Source organism: Chinchilla lanigera, unplaced genomic scaffold (assembly GCF_000276665.1).
Source record: "Chinchilla lanigera isolate Chin_1 unplaced genomic scaffold, ChiLan1.0 scaffold00050, whole genome shotgun sequence".
NCBI lineage: Eukaryota > Metazoa > Chordata > Mammalia > Rodentia > Chinchillidae > Chinchilla > Chinchilla lanigera.
Genome location: NW_004955451.1, coordinates 10867355 through 10888805, shown reverse-complemented (window position 1 = coordinate 10888805; position 21451 = coordinate 10867355). Strand labels below are relative to the sequence as shown.

Below are 21451 nucleotides of genomic sequence, written 5' to 3'. Positions count from 1 at the left end.
AAGAAATGTACACACACACACACACACACACACACACACACACACACACGCTTTCCCAAGGCAAGGGAACCGAGCAGTCATTCTCAGGGCGGCTTCGTGCGGACTGTAGGTGAGAACGGATGACTCACCCATCCGGAAGTCGATGTAGCCCTCTCCTCCGCTGATGACCAGCATCGACTTCAGGGGCGTCTGGCTGCCAGGCTCCTGCGCACAGGGCCCCGCTTTGTCAGCTGCCAGGTCTGTGCCACCACGGCCACTCTGTGGGCTAATGACTTGACCTGTTGTACACAGGAGCAGAAGTGACCGCTACTTACCTCTCAGGAGGGCTGGGGGAGACTTTCTCTCTCAATTTTTTTCCTAAAGTACGACCCAAGCACTGGAGACGCTTTGCACAAGACAATAACACACGGAGGCTGTAGGCCCCGATCTGGGAATTGTAAATAGCGCGGTTCTGTGCTGGGCAGGATAAACCCCAAGTGCAGCAGGAGACGCGAGGGTGGAGGGGTGGGTCTCGGCTGCCGGCCCCCACCGTGACCCCGCGAGCCTGCCGTGTGTGAGGCGGGTGGAGAGCGCTCCTGAAAGGTGGGGAGACAGAAACCTCACCTTCAGCCCTGGGAGTTTGCATATTCATACTCAACGCTTACTCTGACTTCAAATCCACGACCTCCCTCTTGCTCTCCCTACCCGCGCACGCATGTGTGTCACGTTGAGTGTGTGTGTGGGGGGTGTAGTACCAGGGATCAAGCCCAGGGTCTTGTGCATTGTAAGGCAAAAGCTCTGCTACTGAGCTTCGTCCCCAGCCCTTTTAAAATTTTATTGTGAAACAGGGTGTTTCTAAGTTGCCTGCGCGGGCCTACAACTTGTCGTCCTGCTTCAGTCTCCCAAGTACATAGATTACACCGTGGCTTTCCTCTCATATAGTAAACACATCTTATCTTCTGCTTAGAGCATGCAAATAAAATTACTGCTACATGTACATTTGTTCCAAAGTTCAGCTCTAAGGTCAAATTCTTGAGCATGAAATGGTAAAGAGAAACTTTAAATATTATTCACACTGGGAACAAGTGAACAATTTGCAAGGCGCCCTCCTAGGAAACTCTGACTGTAAGATTTTTCTTCCAGCATCTTCTGTCCTTTGGTCCAATCACACAGGCCATGCCTACGGCAGCTAGCAGGACAGAACTGTATGGTGTGGTATTAAGTAGCCGATACTAACAATATTGCCGATTAGACTTTCCTTTTATACCCAACAGAAAAGTCTTGAACATATCCCTAAGAAGGCCTACAGCACAGTGGTGTATGCCTGTAATCCCAGCACTCTGGGAAGCCGAGGCAGGGCGGGTCACAGGTTTGAATCCAGTCCAGGCAACTCAGTGAGTCCCTGACTCAAAATAAAAAAAAGAGCTAGGGTCACAGCTCAGTGCAAAGGTCCTGGGTTTAGCCCCTAGCAATGATGTATCCACATGCACACACGTGAAGTCCGGTCTGTCACATTGGGGCTGTTTTTCAGATTTTTCTTAGACAGGGTCTTGCTATATAGTCAAGGCTGGCCTTGAATTTACTGTGTTTAGGGTGGGCTCAAGTTTGTGATCTTCCTGCCTCAGCCTCCCTGAGTGCTGGGTTTAACAGTGAAAAACAGGGTAGAAACCTACAGGTCCACCAACAGAAGAATGAGTAATACACAGCACATTTATTCAGACATGAGAACACCACGGCTAAATACACCAATCTGCATGCTACCAGAAAAGCCCTAAGGCAATGACTGTACCCACACCCACAATGTACCGGGACACAAGGCGTGCGTGGACCTATCATTCCTGGGTCTTCCGGCTAAGGCCGAGTGAAGGGTAACTGCGTAATGGGCCGGCGGCCACGCGCACTCCCGTCCTACGCACATGCAGCCGCGTACTCTGTGGGGCACCCTTGGAAAGGCGAGCACGATGGTTAAACGCTCCCCCCATGGCACAGTCAGTGTGCAAGTCAGAGCTGACCCCCGTCTAACTCCTTTTTCTCTGACACCTGCATTTAATAATGGGAGAATTCGCTAACAACAAGAATTAGAAAAATCCAGAGCCTTCAGTGCTGTGGAAGAGCAGACATTAAGCAAAACGCAACGGACCCAGAGGCTGTGTGAGGCGTGAAGCGAAGGCAGATGCGGCTAGGACAGTTTTACACACTCCAATGGGGGAAGCTGCAGAAGGACCCACTGCCCTGGCTGCTTGGCAGCAGGCAGCCCTACTGTGCATGGCACAGGACGGAGGCAGCAGGCCAGAGAAAGGTGAGAGAGAGCCGGACAGACCCGGGACGATCAGACAGAAGAGACAGGCAGAATTACAAAGAGATCCCTTTAAGGCCCTTTGCTTTCTCCAAAGTCTAAAATCTGAATTGAAGTATGTCAGCCAAGTTTAACGGTCACATAATGGGTAGCACTAGGCACTGTGACCGGCCAGCGGCGAAGTGATTTATAAAATAAAGGAGTGGCACGGGTCCTGCTCTCACAGGGCTCACAGCCTAAGTGAGGGGATCCCAGACGTGAGACAACCACCAACATACGTAGCAAGGAACATACATACAAATAAATACCCGTCTCAGTAACCAACACAGGAAAGCTAAGGGGTCACGTGGCAATAATCACGTAAAGTCCTTAGGTCAGTCACTGAAGGCTGCCTAAAGGGAAAAATGTTTGTCTTTTGCTTATAATGTTATAATGTCTCTCTGTATAGTACAGCGTGTACAAAGGAATAAAAAGAGGGATGAATGTGGCGAGTGTAGTAAGCAGATTAGCTTGATTAGGGTACAAAGTTCACATGGGTCTCGTTAAGAAGTGTGATGGTTCGAATAGTGGAGATCAATTTGGTGAAACACGCTGCAATGTTTGACCTAAAACAAATGCACAGGGCATCAATGTTTTCTGGGTAAGGATAAATGCATCCAGGCCAACTCCACAGCTCTCCAAGTTTGGCAGTTACTCTGAGAGATAGACACTAGCAATGGGCTAGGAGAGTACTCAGCTTCCTTGGGCAAGGCAAAGGCACTGCCTTGTGTGGGAGCTCTGATGAAGTGGCAGTAGATCCCTGCAGAAAACAGAGTTTAAAAAAAAAAAAAAAAACCCATGAAATTCCTAAGCAGAAGACCATCTTCAAAAGGCAGGCCAGAGCCTGGTAATCTCATGTTCAAGCAGAACTTCCTTGACCTTTCTTACCACCCTTACTCCTGGTGGGGAGCAGAATGTGAATGTTCTTTTTTTTTGTACTGGGAACTGAACTCAGGACCTTGTGCTTGCCAGGCAGGCGCTTGTGCTGCTGAGCTATATCCCTGGCCCCAGAATATATGAAGTTATTTTTGAACTACCATGACAATCAACTTTGATCCTAACATTTTATAAACTAAAATGAGGATGAAAAGAACCCTAGTCTACAGGGAATGTTCACGTCCCTAAAGAAGGACAGGTCAGTCTGGGCCCCAGTTCTCCGCTGGCCTTTAAGTGGAAAGGCAAACATCACACCTTGACAAGAGGCTTGTTATGGTTTGTGTCTGGATGTCCCCTCAAAGCCTCATGCAATCATGGGGCGGGCTTTTAGAGTTTATGATTGATTCCTGGTCCAATGCTGGGATTATGGGTGTGAGTGCTACACCTGCCCTGGGGCGGGTAGTTTGCATATGTAAAAAGAGGCTGCTTGCCGCCACTCCTCTCTTTTGCTCTTGTTGCTTTTGCTGTCTTCCGCAGCCGTGAGCAGTTGCCCTCTGCCATGTGCCCATGTGCCACCCTGCCTTGGAGCCAGCCGAGTATGGACTGAAACCTCCACAAACTGAGCTAAATAAACCTTCCCTTCCTTCATTTTGGGCATCAGGTATTTTGTCTCAGCAACGAGAGAAAAGTAACCAAGACAAGGCTGTACTCAGCCCAAGCAAGTAAGACCTCTTCCTCTAAGCTCCTGAGCCGAAGCTGATCCAAGAAGACGGGGGCGGCTGGGGCCAGATGCTCACAGTAGCCGGAGTCAGAGCCTGTGTCCTGAGTGTTCCCCTGGCGGGTACCAGGTCTGGCAGATGTTGAAACTGACGGCTGGGGCCCCATCTTGATACCGTTTGCCTCACAGTGAACGTCAAATAAACCCTGATGGATCTTCCTATAGATTTCTTTGGCTGTGTTAAGCAAAGCCTCTTCAACATTGCAGGCCGTTTGGGCTGAGGTCTCCGTGAAGATCAATCCATGCCCCCGAGCGAAGGCCTCTCCTAACATCCCTGCGGGACTCCAAGTCACTCCATTCCCAATCAGCACGAGAACCCTGTCGGAGCTGCAGCGCTGGCCAGCGTCCTCTAACCCTGAGGTCAGGTGGCTGCACCTTTCACGCCGGTACTGTCGTACACCAGGAGCTCTCCGCTGCTCCCCAGTAGTAGGCATGGGTGACAGAACGGAAGGATTCCTGCCTGGCCGTATCCCAGATATGTTATTTGATTTGTTCTCCATCAGTGTGGACCATACGGGCTCCAAACTCCACACCTATTGTGAGGGCACGGACGGCTTGAACCACTTGTCTGTAAACTGCATGAGGAGACATGACTTCCCCACTCCTGTGTCTCCCACAATGATGCACTTGAAGACATAAGCGTAAGTCACGGTCCCGATTCCTCCGTTTTCCGGCTCTTCCTCCATATTCCAGGTCTACAGCCACTTACCTCTGACCTCTCTAGACACTCAAGCTACCAACTTTATTCTAATTTCTAAACTTGCCTCTTAGGGGAAAAAAAAAAATTTTTTTTCAAAACAAAGGTCCCGCTTACAGAAAGTCCGCAAAATTGTTTTAATCTTCAGTGCATAGAAGGTTTTTACCAGACAGCATCGTGACATCCCAAATGTTTTCACTCTGAAGATAACAATACGTAATCTAACAACTATTGTTAATTTCCTATCACCTTGTTTTGAAATTCTGTAGTTTTTTTACTGTGTTTTGTCTTTTTTGAGACAGGGTCTCGCTATGCAGTTCAGGCTGGCCTTGAGCTCACTTTGTAGCCCAGACTGGTCTCGAACTTGCAAGGTTCCTCTGTCTCAGCCTCCCGAGTGCTGGATTACAGCTGTGTGCCACCTCGCCTGGCTTTACTGGGTTTTGTTGGGTTTTTGTTTGTTTGTTTTCTCTTTAAAATAAAATAAAATAATGTTTTCACTGACTGTCACAACCAACAAGGCGGGCAGAGCGGGCATGAAGGGCGCTCTCAGGCAGTGAGGACCAGCGGCAGGGGCTGAGCGGCCACGTGGGCAGCACGTGTACGCACGCTGCTCTCTGCCACCATGCCTGAAGGCACCAGGCACACGCCCACCTCTTCCTGTGTCTGCTCTGCGTCACTGAGGTGCCTCTGCAGTGATGTTCTGCATGAGCCTGAGACCACTTGGCGGGCTGCCGTGTCAAAGGACTACTGCTGCCTTTTGAAAGCAAGCATGTTATGTAGAAATCTAGAAACTTCCTTCTGGGAGCTGGGAACAGATTTTGAGATAACTTCTTCACCCAGGTGCCCTTCAGCACTGCCATAGCTCAGTCTACTGAAGTCACCTTAATCCCAGAACTGTGCGCGGAACCAGCTGCTGGGGCCCAGGGAGGCAGAGGAGGCTCAGTCACACGGATCCTCCCAACAGAATGCCGTGACTCACCTGGGACAGCCACGAAGAATTTCACCGCGTCCCGGTGCCCATGGAAGCAGAGTTGTGCGTGCGCCATCGAGCAGTACGGTATGAAGGTCCCTGGAGTCACTTTATCGCTGTTTTCATCACCGTAGACACGGATCACACTCCCAGGACGATTTCCTGGTGCTCCTGAGGTTTTATTTGCTGCAACAGAAAAATCACAGACTAAATATTTTCCCCTACAAGGTGGTGACGATGCGAGAAGTTACTGGTTAATCCTTATGATGTTATCTAAAAGCTATAGCCAGTGGAGGTGAAACAAGGGCAGCGACACCGGGTCAAGGCAAAGCTGGAGGAGAGAGACAGCATGCTCGTTATTTTTAAGTTCCTTAGGAGATGGAGTAGGGGATTTTGCCAGTCTAGCATAGCTATTAATTTTTAAAATTATTTTAGTTAAGCACTGTGCAGTCTGAGGAAATGGGTCTATTTTCTTTGTGGTTTATCTTCTGATTTTCTCTCGCCATGGTAAGAATGCATCCCTTGCGGCGGGCGGGAGAGCCGTGTCGAGCAGAACCCGGCTGTGACACGGGGCAGCCCTTATCCACACCAGCTCATGTCTGCTGGGGACCACAGGTGGCCAGACGCACAAACACCCCCACTCCACAGGAAGGAGAGGAGAGGAACGTGACTGTAACAGGAGGAAACGATGGAGATTAATGACAGTTTAAGAGACGTTTCAGGTTTTTTATTGGCAGGAAAACACAGTCAAAGTGAGTCCAGCTGCAACGAAAGACGATGACTAGACGAAGCTGCTGAGCTGCTGGCGGCCAGGTCACAGCGTTAGAACACAACACCACTGCAATGCAGTGACGTGGGTGGGTGACACGGAGGAACATTCCAGGGGGGTTCAGAGGGGGAGCTCAGAGGGCTCCAGAGGGGGAGCCCCATGGCAGCCAGGGTCTGCACTTACCCCTCAGCCCCAGTAAACGTCCCTGGTGGAGGATTACGGCTGAAGTGAGAGAGGAGGAAGGGGACATGGAGGCGCGCGCAGGAGGAGACGTCACGTGAGCCGCCGCCAGCGTCTCCCACCCGGCCCTGCCTGGCCCCAGCGAGATGAGCCCCAGCGAGCAGCCTGGCCAAGTCCCCGCCAGGCTCCAGAGGAGCGCGGGTTCAAGAGGCTGATCTGTGTTTCTTTAATTTTAAAGCCACTTTCATGAATCTGAATCAAAATCTTAATAATCTTATGTTGAGCATTTCCTAACTGCTTACCTTTTCCCTTTTTCTTTGTGTATGAATGTGTGTGTGTGTGTGTGTGTGTGTGTTTCAAAGAAATCCTATTTACATATCTATGCCAAGATGCAACTCTATTACAAAGAACTGTAATGAAGTCCAGGGACCCTGGAATCTCTTAGACATAAGAAATCTCAACATGTAGACCATTTTTTTGGTTTTGTGAGATAGGGTTTTACTATGTAGCCCCGGCTGGCCTCAAACTCACAGTGATCTTCCTGCCTCAGCCTCCCAAGTGCTGGTATTACAGGTGTGCACTACGCCTGGCTAAAAAGGTGGACTTATTAGTAACTGCAGAAAAGATAGCTGGAATTAAGAACATGGGTTTGTAAGACTCCAGATACACCTTCTAGTCCTCCTTCCCTTTTCCCTGAAAAAGGGTAGAGCGATTCTGAGGTCTGTACTCATAATTTTCTGCCTGTGAATTTTGCAACACAAAAACACAAAAACATTTACTTAACCGATGAGCAATGCAATGGAGAAATACACAGGGTACACTTTGTTCACAAAAATAATGGCATTCTTTTTAAACACACAATAGGTAGCTTGTCTCTAGAACAAGGAAAAGCTTGCTGACCTCCTGAGAGACTTTTCCCACATTTTCTTTTTGAGCTTGCAACTGGACAAAGAGGATATCCTAAACTACAGTCGAGGGGAATATAAAAAATTTAGCCTGGGCGTGGTGACATACACCTGTAACCTCAGCAGACCGTCTCAAAAGCGGGGCTGGGAATGCTGACGCAGCTCAGCACGAGGCCCTGGGTTCAAACCCCCTTTACTGCAAAAGCAAAAAACAAAGAAACTATGGTGAATGACACTATTTATAGATACTGGTATAACAAAGTTAAAGAAAAATGGACTTCAACTTTTATTTCAAAGATGAAATAGGACCATGATTCCTAAATTGGGGGGAAAAAAGCCTCTTACAATGAAAAACTTTTAATTATGAACACTGGTTCTGATACATGGTTACATATTCTCTGGTTTATACATCTGATGAAGGGCCGGGGATATAGCTCAGCGGTGCAAGTGCCCGCCTAGCAAGTACAAGGTCCTGAGCTCGATTCCCAGGACAAAAAACAAAGCATATTCTTAACTAAAAAGTAAATGAGGGGCAACCTACCTGCCAGGTCCCCTTCTGTCTCTCTTAGGCAGAAGCTATCTTTCCCTCAATAACACTTCCTACTCTAAAAAAAGGTAAATTAAAAAAATACGCATTTGATGAAAAATGAAAGATCAGCTTGATTTTCTGAGTTACTGCAGATCTGCCGACATCTGAACAACTGCTTCTACCTGCAGCTTTTGGACATGATTAGTTCCTGCGATTGTCCTATTTGTCCCGTGACAGTTACCTGAAGGTGTACTTACTTTCTGTCAGTGGGATGGAGATAATGACACCATTTCCTGTCCCCACCCATAAACGATTGCAGGACACCATAAGTGCTGTGATCCTCACGAAAGAGAAGCCCAGTTTCCCAGTACCTGTAGTGGCAAGAGAAGAATGTTTTATTGAGAAACTAGAGCAGACAGTGTTTTCAATGCCAAACCCCTCGGCATGGCTGCGTTAATACACGACTAGAATGTGACTGGACACGCACAGGTGTTTGCTGCAGGTGCACCGCAAAGCAAACCCTTACTTGGCCTTAGCATCCATCGACAAGGCAGGCTTAGGAGAAAAGTACAGCTCTGAAAGTGGCCAGCATGACAGCATCGGCCGGAAGGCAAACACACAGAAAACGAAGTGCCTCAGGAGATACAGCACACGGTTTAATGAAGGGTCTGTGAAAGCAAACCAGACCAAAAAATACTCAGCAAAAACCTTTACTAGACTGGGAAATCAAATACCCTCTGGTTGTATAAACTGGAAAAACTTCTGCTTTGCCTTAAATCTTTTTCTTTTCTGGTACCAAGACTTGAATTCAGGACCTCAAGCTTGCCAGGCAGGCACTGTGCCACTGAGCTGTATTTTTGGACCTGCCATAAATTTCTTTACATAGATAAAACAAGCTTTGCTAACAAAACTTTGTATATTTTGTTTATATATTTGGATTCTAAGGCAGTTTAGAAATATTAGGGTATCAAATGTAAATAATTTAGGGAGATCTCCCAAGAATTTTTATAATTGACCTATTTTTAGAGATTGCAGAGGCAGAACATTAAACAGACAGTTCTGTTAGACAAACAGCAGCAGCCCCTTACACCTGTGCTTATACGAACTGCGGGCCTGACCCTGCCGTTGGCATAGGAGTCTTAACCCCCGGTCAGCCTGCACTAGCACTCCTGAGCCCTGACTCAGCTCAGCTCCGGCATTCGTTTGTGTGCGTGTGCTCCTTCACACCTGAGCCCAGGGAGAGGCTCACAGCTACAGCCAGGTTCTCCAGGGCCGTGACCCTAAAAAGGTTAAAAACCGCTGATACGGCCTGGCCCATAAGCCCCGCTACTCAGGAGGCTGAGGAAGAGGTCCACCTAGAAACTTAGTGAGACGCTATCCCACCACGCAAAAGATAAAAAATGCAAAGGGCTGGGCATGTAGCTCTGTGACCCTGGATCTGGTCCCCAGTATCACAAAAAACGAAAGCAAACCAATGCCCGGCTCAGCTTTTCCTCATGAAAGAAATCCTTACCACAGCCCTAACAGTAAAACAGCAGTGGATGAGTTGCTAAAAACACAGCAGTAAACAGGAGCGCGGCGGCTCCTGCCCATGGCAGGCTTGTCAGCGGGGAGAGACGGACAGCTCGAATCGCGTAACACGGGTGTGGCCCCGTAACAAGAAGCCTGAGAAGGAGAGCCCAAGAGCGCACGAAGGCCTCTCCTGGGCGTGACCCGGAAGCCACGGAGAGACCAAGAACCTGCCGGCGGGAGGACAGCCCTTGCTGGCCCCGGAGGTCTCTGAGCCAGTGGTCAGTGGGTAGAGGACAGCGGTCCCCACCACCTGAGGTCCCTGGTCGTGGGACAGATGTCACCCCTCCTAAAAGGCTGGAGGGAGGTGCGTGGAGGCGACTTCTGCACAGTGGTCACCACGCAGAGCAGGCCAGCTGCGAATGGGGGCGCGGTTAGGAGTCGCATGCTTGGGGGGCAGTGAACTAGCCTTGGGGACGGCGGAGGGGAGCTGAAGAAGTCACTGATTTAATGTGACTGTGGACTTGACAGATATGAATAGGTGTGAAGTCCAAAGTATTCCCAAGTGTCCACCCAGAAACATAAGGCAGACCGCAGCATCCACAGGACGCCTTCAGTGAAAAGAGTTCCTGCTCCTGAGGCAGCTTCTTACCCAGGCCACCCAGAGCACCTCAGGACCAAGAGGCTGAGGGCAGAGCTCAGCAGGAGCGTTCCTGCCCAGCAGGCGGGCCGCCCGCACGCGCGCGCACACAGTCATTAAAAATCTCACGTTCTCCTTGACTGCTGAAGAGAAAGCGCCGCCGCGGAACTTACCCAACATTTTGCTGACATAAGGCTCAATGTCCACATCCTGCAGATGCTGGTAAGTGTGCGCATGGTAGAGGCGGAGCGTGGAGTCCAGGCGGATGGAGACCCACACTCCATCGCCCACCCAGGCCAGCTGCCGCACTTGGCTCTCCTTCCGGGGGTGCGCATCGAAGGATTTCTAGGGGAGACCGTTCCATCACAAAGGCACTTTTGTTGCACAGGGAAGTACTTTATTTTTACTTTTCTTTTTCGTCTTTTTGAGACAGGGTCTCACTATGCAGTTCAGGCTGGCCTTGAACTCGCAATGATCTTCCTGCCTCAGCCTCCAGAGCGCTAGGATTACAGGTGTGTGCCACAATGCCCACTTGGAAGTACTTTAAAAACTGCAAATCCAGCCAGGCGTGGTCATGCACACCTGAAGCCCCAGCACTTGGGGGCTGAGGCAGGCAGACCTCCGTGAGTTTGAGGTCAGCCCCATCTATAGCAAGACCCTGTCTCAAAACAACGAGCCAAAAAAAATTGCCAATCTGCACAATCTAGCAGACTATTCACTAAAAGTAGTCCAAACATTATTGAATTAATCTGACTCCTCTTCTAGATGCAATCTGTTTTCTCCTGGGATGTAAAATAAAGAGGAGCCCGAGTGGGGCTGGATCGGGGAGCGTGCAGGGTGTCACCCTGGGAAGGCAGGGTCCACACTGCACGGTGCCCATCGGAAGTCTGTGCTTGATTCTGGGCCGCTGCAGAGCCAACGGCACAAAACGGTGCCCTTGCTACTTCTCGAGGGGCACGCAGGAGGAGCAGAAACTCAGTGGCCAACTTTGGGCCTTCTAAGAAAGGGAACCGGGCTTCGGACTTAACACTTCCTGCTGTAAATTACTTACTTAAACAACTGCAATGAATTTATATAGCACAGCAAAAACCTTTAAGAACGCAATGCCAAGGTTCTGTCTGTAAACGAACTCCCACTGCAGTGTTACTTCTCGGTTTGTGTGCACGAGGTGGTGCGGGAGACTCGGGAATGCTCCTCTGGAGCAACCCTGACATAACTAAACAGGCCAGAGTGACAGACTCGCCAGGTACAGTGCGCACGCTTACATTCTCAGCTATTTGGGAGGCTGAGGCTGGAGGGTCGTAAGTTTGAGGCTAGAGGGCGCAACTTAGCAAGACCTTATCTCTCTATTCTATTCTATTCTATTCTATTCTATTCTATTCTATTCTATTTTTTGGTCTTTGGTCACTATGTAGCCCAGGCTATCCTTGAACTTGCTGTGACCCTTGAGCCCTAGCCTCCTAAGTGCTGGGACTGTAGGTGTGTTACCATATAGGCTCAAAATTTTAAAAAGGGACAGGGGTGTAGCTCAGTGCTTGGGCATTTGCCTAGCATGCATAAGGCCCTGGGTTCAATCCTCAGTACCGTAAAAATTTTTTGAAAAGTATTCAAATAAAACATAATGCTGGACATGGTGGTGCATGCCTGTAATCCCAGTACTTGGGGGCTGAGGCAAGAGGATCGCCGTGAGTTTGAGGCCAGCCTGGGCTACATAGCGAGTCTGGGCCAGCCTGAACTTTACAGCCTGAACTCAACAAAACAAAATAAAAACAAAAAACGCAGTACATCCACAGTATAGATACATATGAAGATTCATGTGTGAATCGTCCTTCTTTCAAAACAGAAAAAACAAAAACTTCCCACCCTAATAGTAAAAGCAGGAGAGTTGGGTACCACAGAAGAAAGCCTTGACATCTACAACCATCTCTGAAGTGTCCTACAACACAGATTCAGAAAATAATTCCTGGGAAACAGAAAATACTTGCAGCCGTCATAGCCTCTGTAAGCATAAGAAACGCCGGCTGACTTGCCTCTATTTTCATGGCCTTGGGCTGGACCACATAGATCTTGTTCCTGTAGCCGCACCACACTTTGTCGTGCACCACGGTCATGCACCGGATGGAGTGGTGAGGCCGCCCCAGGTCTAGGAGGTGGTAGTTGGACAGGTCCCACTGGCCATCTGTGCAGGAAAGAGGTCTCGGTTAGCGCCTGCTGAGCCCCTGGCAGGACCAGGCATCTCCGTCTGCAAACGGGAGCAATGCCATCAACGGCACAGCTGGAAGAGATCTTAACGGTCACCTGACCCAAGCTGCACGCAGGACTCAGGCCTCCTTAGAACACGCTCTCAAGGGCAGAGATGTGACAAATCATGACACGTTATCTGTCGGTAGCAGTTTTAGAATTAGAATGCACTTAAGGCCGGGGCTGAAGAGCTGGGGCAGGGTATTTGCCTAGCACGTGCGAGGCGCGGGTTCTGTCCCTAGCACTGCACCACCCCGGACATAAAACTACACTGGTGGCCATAGCTCACGTTTCGTGCTTTTCCTTGGGTAGGAGTCGAGGGGCCTCGCTGCTCCCCCTTTAGGAATGGCGCACAGTGTGAGAGTCCCTAATCCGAAACCCAAACTGTGCGGAGCTCCGGCACGCTGCTCGTACGGGACCACAGTGGTCTGTGCTTCTGCCCAGCGCAGAAAAGAAGTATCTGTAACGTTTCTGTGGCAGCTCCGCCTTCTCCTTTCAGCGCCCTGCAGCCTGGCAGAGCTCTGACCCGCAGTCCGCGGCGCTCACCCTGGCTCGCCCCACCCGCGCACTGCTGCGTGGTGCAGGGGCATCACTGCCCTGCTCGGGGCGCTGGATTTCTAGGAGGCTGAAGTGCTAACGACCTCATATCCCAGTCCCTGTCCACCCCAGGGATGCTCAGGCCCTTGACCTGTCTCCCAGCTCGCTCTTCTGAACCTAAATGCAGGGCTCACACTGGCCCGCACTCAGTGAACGTATTTTGTCTCGTTAATACAAATTTGGATTTGGTGTATCAAAACATTTTTATTTCATTTTTTTCTAGGCTCTTTAGTAGCGGAGGAGCCTTGACTAGGTGACCATAATGCTCTGTGCTTGTTTCCCATCTATAAAATGAGGAACACGCCTTGTAAGTTACTGCAAAGGTTAGATATAGGACATTCTGTGAAGGGCCTGAACAAAATAAAACACAGCCCTTTCTCTCTGTGATGATATCGCACCATTAACCCACAACCTCTAGTATCTATCAGTTACACAAAGGCATCTAAGATTCATCCACATCTGTGAACCCAAAAGGATAAGATTTCTGAAAATGCCTCGCTAAAATCCCAATTCAGTTTCTCTGTCTTCCTAATATTTCCCTTATCTATCAACCTAGTGAGGAGGAAATGAACTATTACTTATGATTGATACCTGCAATTAGGAGTTATGAAGTGATATGTGCTCAATTTCCTTAATTTAATACGTTCAAGGTAGGTTTTCTGATATTACCACCCCCTCCATTTTTGAGGGTAGAAACATTGTTTTTGTTTCATTTAGTTTTTTGAGACAGTGTCTCTACATAGCTCTGGCTAGCCTTGAACTCTTTATGTAGCCCAGGCTGGAGTGGAAATCATGATCCTTCTGCCTCAGGCTCCAAACAATGGTTTTAAAGAGGAACATAAATAATAATAAGATGTAGCTGAACGTGGTGGTGTATGCCTGTAATCTCAGCACTTGGGAGGCTGAGGCAGGAGGATCATCATGAGTTCAAGGCTATCCTGCCTACATAGTGAGTTCAGCCTGAGGCCAGGAGTGGTGGCGCACACCTGTAATCCCAGTACTCGGGAGGCTGAGGCAGGATTGTTGCGAGTTCAGGACCAGCCTGGGCTACAATGTGAGCTCAAGGCCGGCCTGAATGGCATAGCAAAACCCTGTCTCAAAAAGATAAAAAAAAAAAAAAGGCCAGCCTGAATGAACTACATAGTGAGACCTACTTCAAAAAACCAAACCCAACCAAACCAAAAAAAGAACGAAAAAATCTTTATAAATGTAATTAGATGTGCATTATTTTTAAGACACAGGAGAACACACAAAAAAATAACCTCATCACTTTTTTCTAATTAAGTGTATGAATGCAAAACAAATGCCTCTGTAACACACTGTTTATACAGAATACCAGAAAGTGCTGACAGCTTCCTCACTCTGGCAAACACACCTCCATGGGTTTACTGTTACCTCACTGATTTCACATTTACGGACACTCGTTTAGATGCTGCTAATATTCAGTTTAAATCTGTGTGGTTATTTTGCTTATTAAGCACCACTTCTTTAAAGCATAACCAGCCGACCTGTTGGGAGCACCCTGCCAAGTAGCCAGCCGGTGCAGGTGTCACGTTTATAACCACTCACCAACTCCCCGGTGAAAGATCGCGAGGGTGCCGTCAGCCAGCGCCACTAACACGATCCCTTTCACGTGCCTGCAGACAGGAAAGGGATTTCAGGACCTGCATGTGGGAACAAGAGGGGCTACAGAGCCCCTCCAAGGGCCGGTGACGCGAGGAGGAGCTCGCCCCCAACAGGAGCACACTGCCTTCTGCACTGGGACGGGGCGCTCCGGAAAGCGTCAGGTGACCCAGCGGACTTCAGCTGTGCTCTGGCCAAGCCGCGTCCCTCCTCACGGGTGGCAGGTGCGATTCCACAGCAGAGACACCCTGACGGCAGCCAGCGCCAGCTCTGTGGGCTCTGCTCGTCAACATGTGGAACAGGACTAGCACCTCTGTCCCCAACAGACACACAAGCCACAGAGAACATTCTAAAACATGCAGATCAACAGGCATCGGCTCACTCCCTGAAGGACAAAAGAACTCGCAGTATGGTGAGGAATCAAGCTGGCAAATTTTCCCTTCTGCTTACTTCTCTAGTTTACTTTTTCTTACACTATTTCATTCTCTGTGGGAGACATTACAAGGTGGCTCTGAGCAGGGTTTGATACCAACCAGCTGGCCTTCATGTTTACTTGCGAGCTGTCCAAAGCGTGGGCCACTTGTCTGGGGATGGGCAGTGGACTCACAGTAAGTGAACCTCTGTGAGTCATGGGTCACCGCTGAGGCCTCAAAGGACAAGGTAAGGCCACAGCTGAGGACGTTTGGCTCCAACTCCAATTAACTACAAGGAGACTATAGCTGTAGGCTCCACACTCCTACAATAAACACAACCTAACGGTAAGGTAGTTCTCCGGATTGACATCGATATATATCAAAATCCACAGTTTAGAAAAAGGGCTGAAGAAACGCCACTTACACAATGCTGAGGATGGAGTCCTTGAGTTTGATGGAATGGAGACACTTCCTCCACTGGGCCACAGACGAGTGCACGTAGAGGCTGCGGGACAAGCCAAGGCCAGTAAGGCAGAGACCGAGTGGTTCACGCGGCTCTGCAGCTCTCAGCTCTAAGCCGGTGCACACCTCTCCATCACTCCCGACAAGCTTCGTCCTGGCTCGGGCCCCTGCAGCCACACCCTGGCTTACTCCTCGGTCCTTCCTACCAGCATCCCAATCTATAGCAACCTTCTACACACTGATGTGCTGTCTTGGTGCTTGCTATTCTGGATCTTCTGCCTCTAGATCATTCAGACTTTAAAATGTTATTCAAGGGCCAGGGATATAGCTCAGCGGCATAAGTGCTTGCCTGGCAAGCCTGAGGTCATGAGTTCGATTCCTGGTACCAAAAAAAAAAAAAAAGTTATTCAAGCCAGGCATGGTGGCACATGCCTGTAATCCCAGCACTTGGGAGGCTGAGGCAGGAGGATCGCTGAGTTAGAGACCAGCCTGGGCTACAAAGTGAGCTCAAGGCCAGCCTCAACTACATAGTGAGATCCTGTCTCAAAAAGACAAAAAAAAAATCTTATTCATCCCTTCTAAAAATATTATAGAAGGGGCTGGGAATTTAGGTTAGTGGCACAGTGCCTGCCTGGCAGCACAAGGTCATAAGTTTGATTCCTGGTACCAGAAACAAACAAACAAACAAAAAACAAGAAAAAAAAAATAAAAATATTATAGAGGACTTTCTATGACCAAAAAGAAACATAGTTTTACTGTTTAGAACAAATACAAGTCCAGTTTATGAAGCGGCTGCAACTAACTTCAAATTTTGTATGCATACACATTTCTGTGTATTAATACATACTTCTCTTCGTGTTGTCACCTTACTTATTTACCCTCTGCACGCGCACTCTCTCTCTCACGCATGCGCTCACATGCACGGGGGCTACAGATGCTGTCCAGTGAGGAGTGCGCCCTACCAGCCATTCTGAGCGCCCAGCCACATGGTCGGCAGCAGGCTGCTCATCTTCTGGGCTTCCTCCCTCGCCAGGTCTTGTTCACTTGGCAACACCGACGATACAGGGTCTTGATACACGTCTGAATCGTTACTGCAGAGGCGGGCACAAGGACACACGTCAGAGCACACCGAGCTATGGCTTTCAGGGCAGTCCCTGAAATGCCCATGTTTAAGTTTGTAACTACCAAGAAAACCCCAAACACAACACATCAAATACTAAAATTCCTGAAAAGCCAGTGTTAAATGCTTACATATTCTATCTCTCTCACACAAACAAAAGGTGATATGTAAAGAATTTTCCAAAATAAGCTGAAATATGTTTACATATTCTGTCAAAAAACATTTACATTGTCAGGGTGAATTTAGTACAAAATATATAACTGTGCTATCAAAATCAAAACATATTATTCCTAAACTAACAATTAGCTGTTAATACACTCCTTGTGACTCTCTTCACTAGAAGAAAGAATATTACATTGTCAAAAGAATCTAGTTTACAGAGACCCTCATCTAAGGCAATCTAAAAAAGACAAAGAACCAGGCTGTTTTCTAATAAAACAGTTCTAAGAAAACTAAATTCAAGAACATTATTAAAGCCCACGAGTGGAGCTCAAGCCATGGTAAATGTAAACAATGGCCCACGTTGCTGGTAACGAGTGGGCCTGACAGTGGAGGAAGGATTAAAATGGCAAAGAGTCACAGGGTGTGGGGGTGCACGCCTGTAATCCCAGCACTCAGGAGGATGAGGCAGGTGGATCCCCACCTGTTTGAGGCCAGCCTGGGCTACAAAGTGAGCTCAAGGCCAGCTTGAACTACATAGTGAGACCCCGTCTCAAGAAAAAAAGAAAAGATCAAAGACTCATTAAAGAATGTAAGATTTTGCTTGTTTTTGTTTTTTGGAGACAGGGTCTGGCTATGTAGCCCAGGCTGGCCCTGCACTTGCTGCAATCCCCCACCGCAGCCTCCCCGGTGCTGGGATTATAGTCGTGTACCGCCACATCCAGTGACAGCACCCTTTTTTAAAACATTATACGAGAGAAGAAGATGACCAGGCAGATGGTCAAGATTATTACTTTTTTTGCTATCAGAAGAAGGAGAGGGAGACAAGCACCCAGAACCAGGAGCAGGAGGGAGACGGAGGCACAGCGGGGATGGGCAGCGGCACCTCTCCGTCCTCAGCAGCGACGACAGTTAGTGGCAGCCTTTGGCTCCTTGAGCGAGTTCTGGCTCTCTCTACCTATGCCCCTGACCCACCCTCCCGAGTCAGCGACCTCGGACGTGTACCTCGACTGATAGACCGGGGACAGGTCTTCGGGGATCTGCACCCCCAGAGGGTCCGTGAAGACGTGCTCGGTGTACACACCGGGCTGGGAGACGTCCACAGCGTCTTCTGCGGACCCGGCGTTGCCTTCGGTGGCCTCCGTTGCCTCCTCAGCGGTTGGAACACTTTCGTCAGCCTCACTGTGTTCCGCTTCCATTTCTATAAAATGCACAAAACACTCCAGTGCGACCTTTCCGTGCCAACACCGTCCCCACGAAACCCCGGTTGTGGCGCGTAGGCCGGGAGCGCTCCTCCCGCTCTGACGCGACCCCCAGAGCTCAGTTTCCCTAACCCGCCACCTCGGCATCTTCCGCCCAGCCCCCCCGCCCTGCTCCCGGAGATCAGCGCGCCTACTCCGAGGCGCCCGGGGTGCGGGCAAGGGCGCGGTACCTGGGGGCCTGTCTGTCACTGGAGAAGCACCGTTGGTACTAGGGGACGTGGCAGCTCCCGTCGCACCTTCTGTGGAGCAACCGACCACCGTGATGCCTCCCAACAGGCTGTCGGTCTCTGCAGAGCTGTTGCTCGTCATGCTTCCGCATAAGGACGCCTTGTCCACCTGACCAGACTCTGAGAGCTCCTCTCCTGCGGGGTAGTCTGTTTCCCGGGCTCCTGAAAAATGATGTAAGTTTTTTTTTAAAGATTCAGTAAGAGCCAGGCACAACGGTGCAGGCCTGCAGTCCCGGCGACTTGGGAGGCTGAGGCCGGAGGATCACAAGTTCAAGGGCAGCCTAGACAACTTAGTGGCATCCTTTCTTGAAATAAAAGCCAAAGGGCGAGGGCTATAGACAAGCCCTGGGTTCAATCCTAGTATCACCAAAAAAGGGAAGAAAAAGTAAACTTCTATACATAGCTTTGTTTTTTTAATTAAAGCAATGAGAGTCCTTAAACTAACCTCTACAAAATGGGACTATAGCTTAAAAGGAAAAATAGTATTATTAATGGAACTGCAAACAGAAAACCTGAGAATGTCAGAGAGGTACCTCTATCTTTAACAAGTTTCTCAGCCACATGAAGTTCAAAACAGCCTAATAATTATGTCTGGTACCAAGTCAGAAACAAATGTTTTTCAAATTAACAAGGTTACTACTTGAAATATGGCCTTTTACCCACTACTGTTAAGTTAGTTATCCTAAATTCGGCATGGTGGCGTGTACCTGTAATCCCAGCACTCTGGGAGGCTGAGGCAGGAAGATCATAAGTTTGAGCCAACCTATGGGCAACTAACTTAGTGACTTAGCAAGACCTTGTCTCAAAATAAAAACTTAAAAGGGGCTGTCACTCAATGCAAAGACCCCAGGTTAAATCCCCAGTACCACGAAAAAGAAACAAAACTAAGAAGAAAAAGCAAAAAAGTTAATCATCCTAAACACATATAATGCCTAGTGATATATATTAATAAGGGTTTTTAAAAGGTGAAAGATTTATATGATCTGAAGAGAAATCAGAGTACAATAATAAGGCTTTTTAAAACTAAGCATACACAAGATAAACTTCAGTTTAAATTTAGAAAATTTTTTTTCATATCACATTAAAATTTATATTAAAATATTATATATAACATAAAATTTACCATTTTAAAGTGTATAATTCAGTGGCATTACATTCGTAACGTACAGCCATCAGTGCTATTTCTGAGACTTTTCCAGGTCCCCCCTGAAATTCTGCACCCGCTAAGCAGTAGCTTCCTGCCGCCCCCCTCTCCTCCAGGCCCTGGCAGCTGTGACTCTGTTTTGGTGCATTGGTCTGACCTGGACATCTCATGTAAGTAGAGTCACACAACTCTTGTTCCTTTCCGTCTGTTTTTTTTCCTACTTAGTATGTTTACAAGGCTCACCCACATGACAGTAGGTGCCAGGCTTTTGCTATAGTCAACAATGATGTACATAAAAGAGGACAGATCTCATATTAAGTGTTCACCATGCACACACACGCACTCCAGAACGAACTTCATTCCTTTTAACGGCTGAATAATATCCCATTGTACGGAGATACCACAATCCCCTCTAATTTTTTTAAACTAATTTTTAAGTATCAGCTATTTGACTCAGAAATTTTGGAAAGCAGCTATGCTAACCACTATACCACCAACGCCTCTGTTTGACTCAGAAATTTTGAAAAGCTTGCTTTTTTTTTTTTGGTGGTTTTGAGACAGGGTCTCACTGTGTAGTTCAAGCTGGTCTTGAGCTCACTTTGTAGCCCAGGCTGGTCTCGAACTCGCAACGGTCCTCTTGCCTCAGCCCCCCACTGCTGGGATTACAGGCGTGCACCACCATGCCCGGCTAAGGGCTTGCTTTATTAATCAAACTAAACAGTTCCTTGTTCTGCCTCCCAGTTATCTTCTCAAATTATCAGTTTTATTTTCCTCACGCTGTTTTTCACTATCTGAAACACTGTGTTATCAATGGCTTTATTTGTGACTCTCAACGAGACGCCACGTTCCACGAGAGCGCGCGCACCAGTCCCCCCTCCTACCCGGGACGCTGGCGATGCACAGGACGTGCGAGTTGCACACGGTGAAGCTGTCGAGGATGTTGCCGGGCTGAATGGCATCGATGATGATCACCTTTGTCGCTGAATGAGTGCTGGTGCAGATCCACACCTGACTGGATAATTCCTCATGGGCTTTTAACTCCTTCTGCTGTTCCTACGCGGGCAAAGTCAGGAAAATGAGCAGTTAAAATCATGTTTGTCTGCATAGCAACACCTTATCTCTTTTGGGTTTTTTTTTCCGGTACCGGGAACCGAACTCACGACCTTGCGCTTGCCAGGCAGGCACTGTGCCGTTCAGCTAAATCCCCAGCCCCGGCAACACCCTATCTCAAGAAAAGACCAAAAAAAAAAAAAAAAAAAAAAAATCATGTGTGTATACAAATATCTACAAAGCTGTGCTATTATGGTAAAAGGTAATGCTATTTCAAATTTATTCTAGATTATGTGGAAGACTAAAATTGTGACTTGCTGGGCATGGTGGCGCACGCCTGTAATCTTGGCACTCAGGAAGCTGAGGCAGGAGGATTGTTTTGAGTTCAAGACCAGCCTGGGTTACAAAGTGAGCTCAAGGCCAGCCTGAACTGCATAAGGAGACCCTGTCTCAAAAAGAACCCCCCCCAAAAAAGTGTGACTCATCAGTCCTGATCACTAGATTAAAAACTAGTAGTTACAGCAGATCGGTGATTAAAATGTGCTGTATAACATGGAGTGTACACTTGGTAGGATTCTCTGAACTCTAGCCATTGCAGGCGCCTCCTTGACTGTGTGTAAATTATACCTCAGTAGCACTGGTTTTAAAAGGGTAGCTGGAAGAACGTGGGCATAGTGATTCCTGTTAGAACCTCGGCCCAGAACTAAACCCGGGACCAAAGAGCTAAACAAACACTCCGAGAGAGCAGGTCAATGCCAGTGCGCACGCGTACCTTAAGCTCCTGATCTAACTTATCCAAGCTGCTCTGGGATGCACTCCGCTGTTTACCGCCTTCCGTATCCAAACCAGTAACGTCCTTGTAAAACACGCTCGCTCCAACCACTGACCCGCCGTCCCTGGTCTTCCCACCAGACAGATTCACTCCGACCGCACACCACAGCTTCTCGGGGAGGGAGACAAGGCACTGTTACTTCACTTTCACTCTA

The 21451-nt window shown here is 48.5% G+C and overlaps 1 protein-coding gene and 1 pseudogene across 8 annotated transcripts in view; both read right to left on the bottom strand.

The window, feature by feature from the left end:
• Window positions 1-21451, bottom strand: part of Spag9 (sperm associated antigen 9) — a 95150-nt gene that overhangs the window by 6595 nt on the left and 67104 nt on the right. For 5 of the 8 annotated variants that reach the window (XM_013519283.1, XM_013519279.1, XM_013519280.1 and 2 more), the window contains 13 exons: window positions 21238-21405; window positions 20297-20468; window positions 18215-18433; window positions 17788-17983; window positions 16466-16594; window positions 15466-15546; window positions 14575-14642; window positions 12198-12346; window positions 10341-10512; window positions 8276-8389; window positions 6588-6626; window positions 5645-5821; window positions 129-278 (listed from right to left, as the gene is read on the bottom strand). In XM_013519283.1, the coding sequence (XP_013374737.1) occupies window positions 129-278; window positions 5645-5821; window positions 6588-6626; window positions 8276-8389; window positions 10341-10512; window positions 12198-12346; window positions 14575-14642; window positions 15466-15546; window positions 16466-16594; window positions 17788-17983; window positions 18215-18433; window positions 20297-20468; window positions 21238-21405 (1834 nt within the window). The remainder of the gene's footprint in view (window positions 1-128; window positions 279-5644; window positions 5822-6587; window positions 6627-8275; window positions 8390-10340; window positions 10513-12197; window positions 12347-14574; window positions 14643-15465; window positions 15547-16465; window positions 16595-17787; window positions 17984-18214; window positions 18434-20296; window positions 20469-21237; window positions 21406-21451) is intronic. The other 3 variants (XM_013519281.1, XM_005394119.2, XM_005394118.2) reach the window with 1 other exon arrangement.
• Window positions 3831-4885, bottom strand: LOC102026701 (annotated as a pseudogene).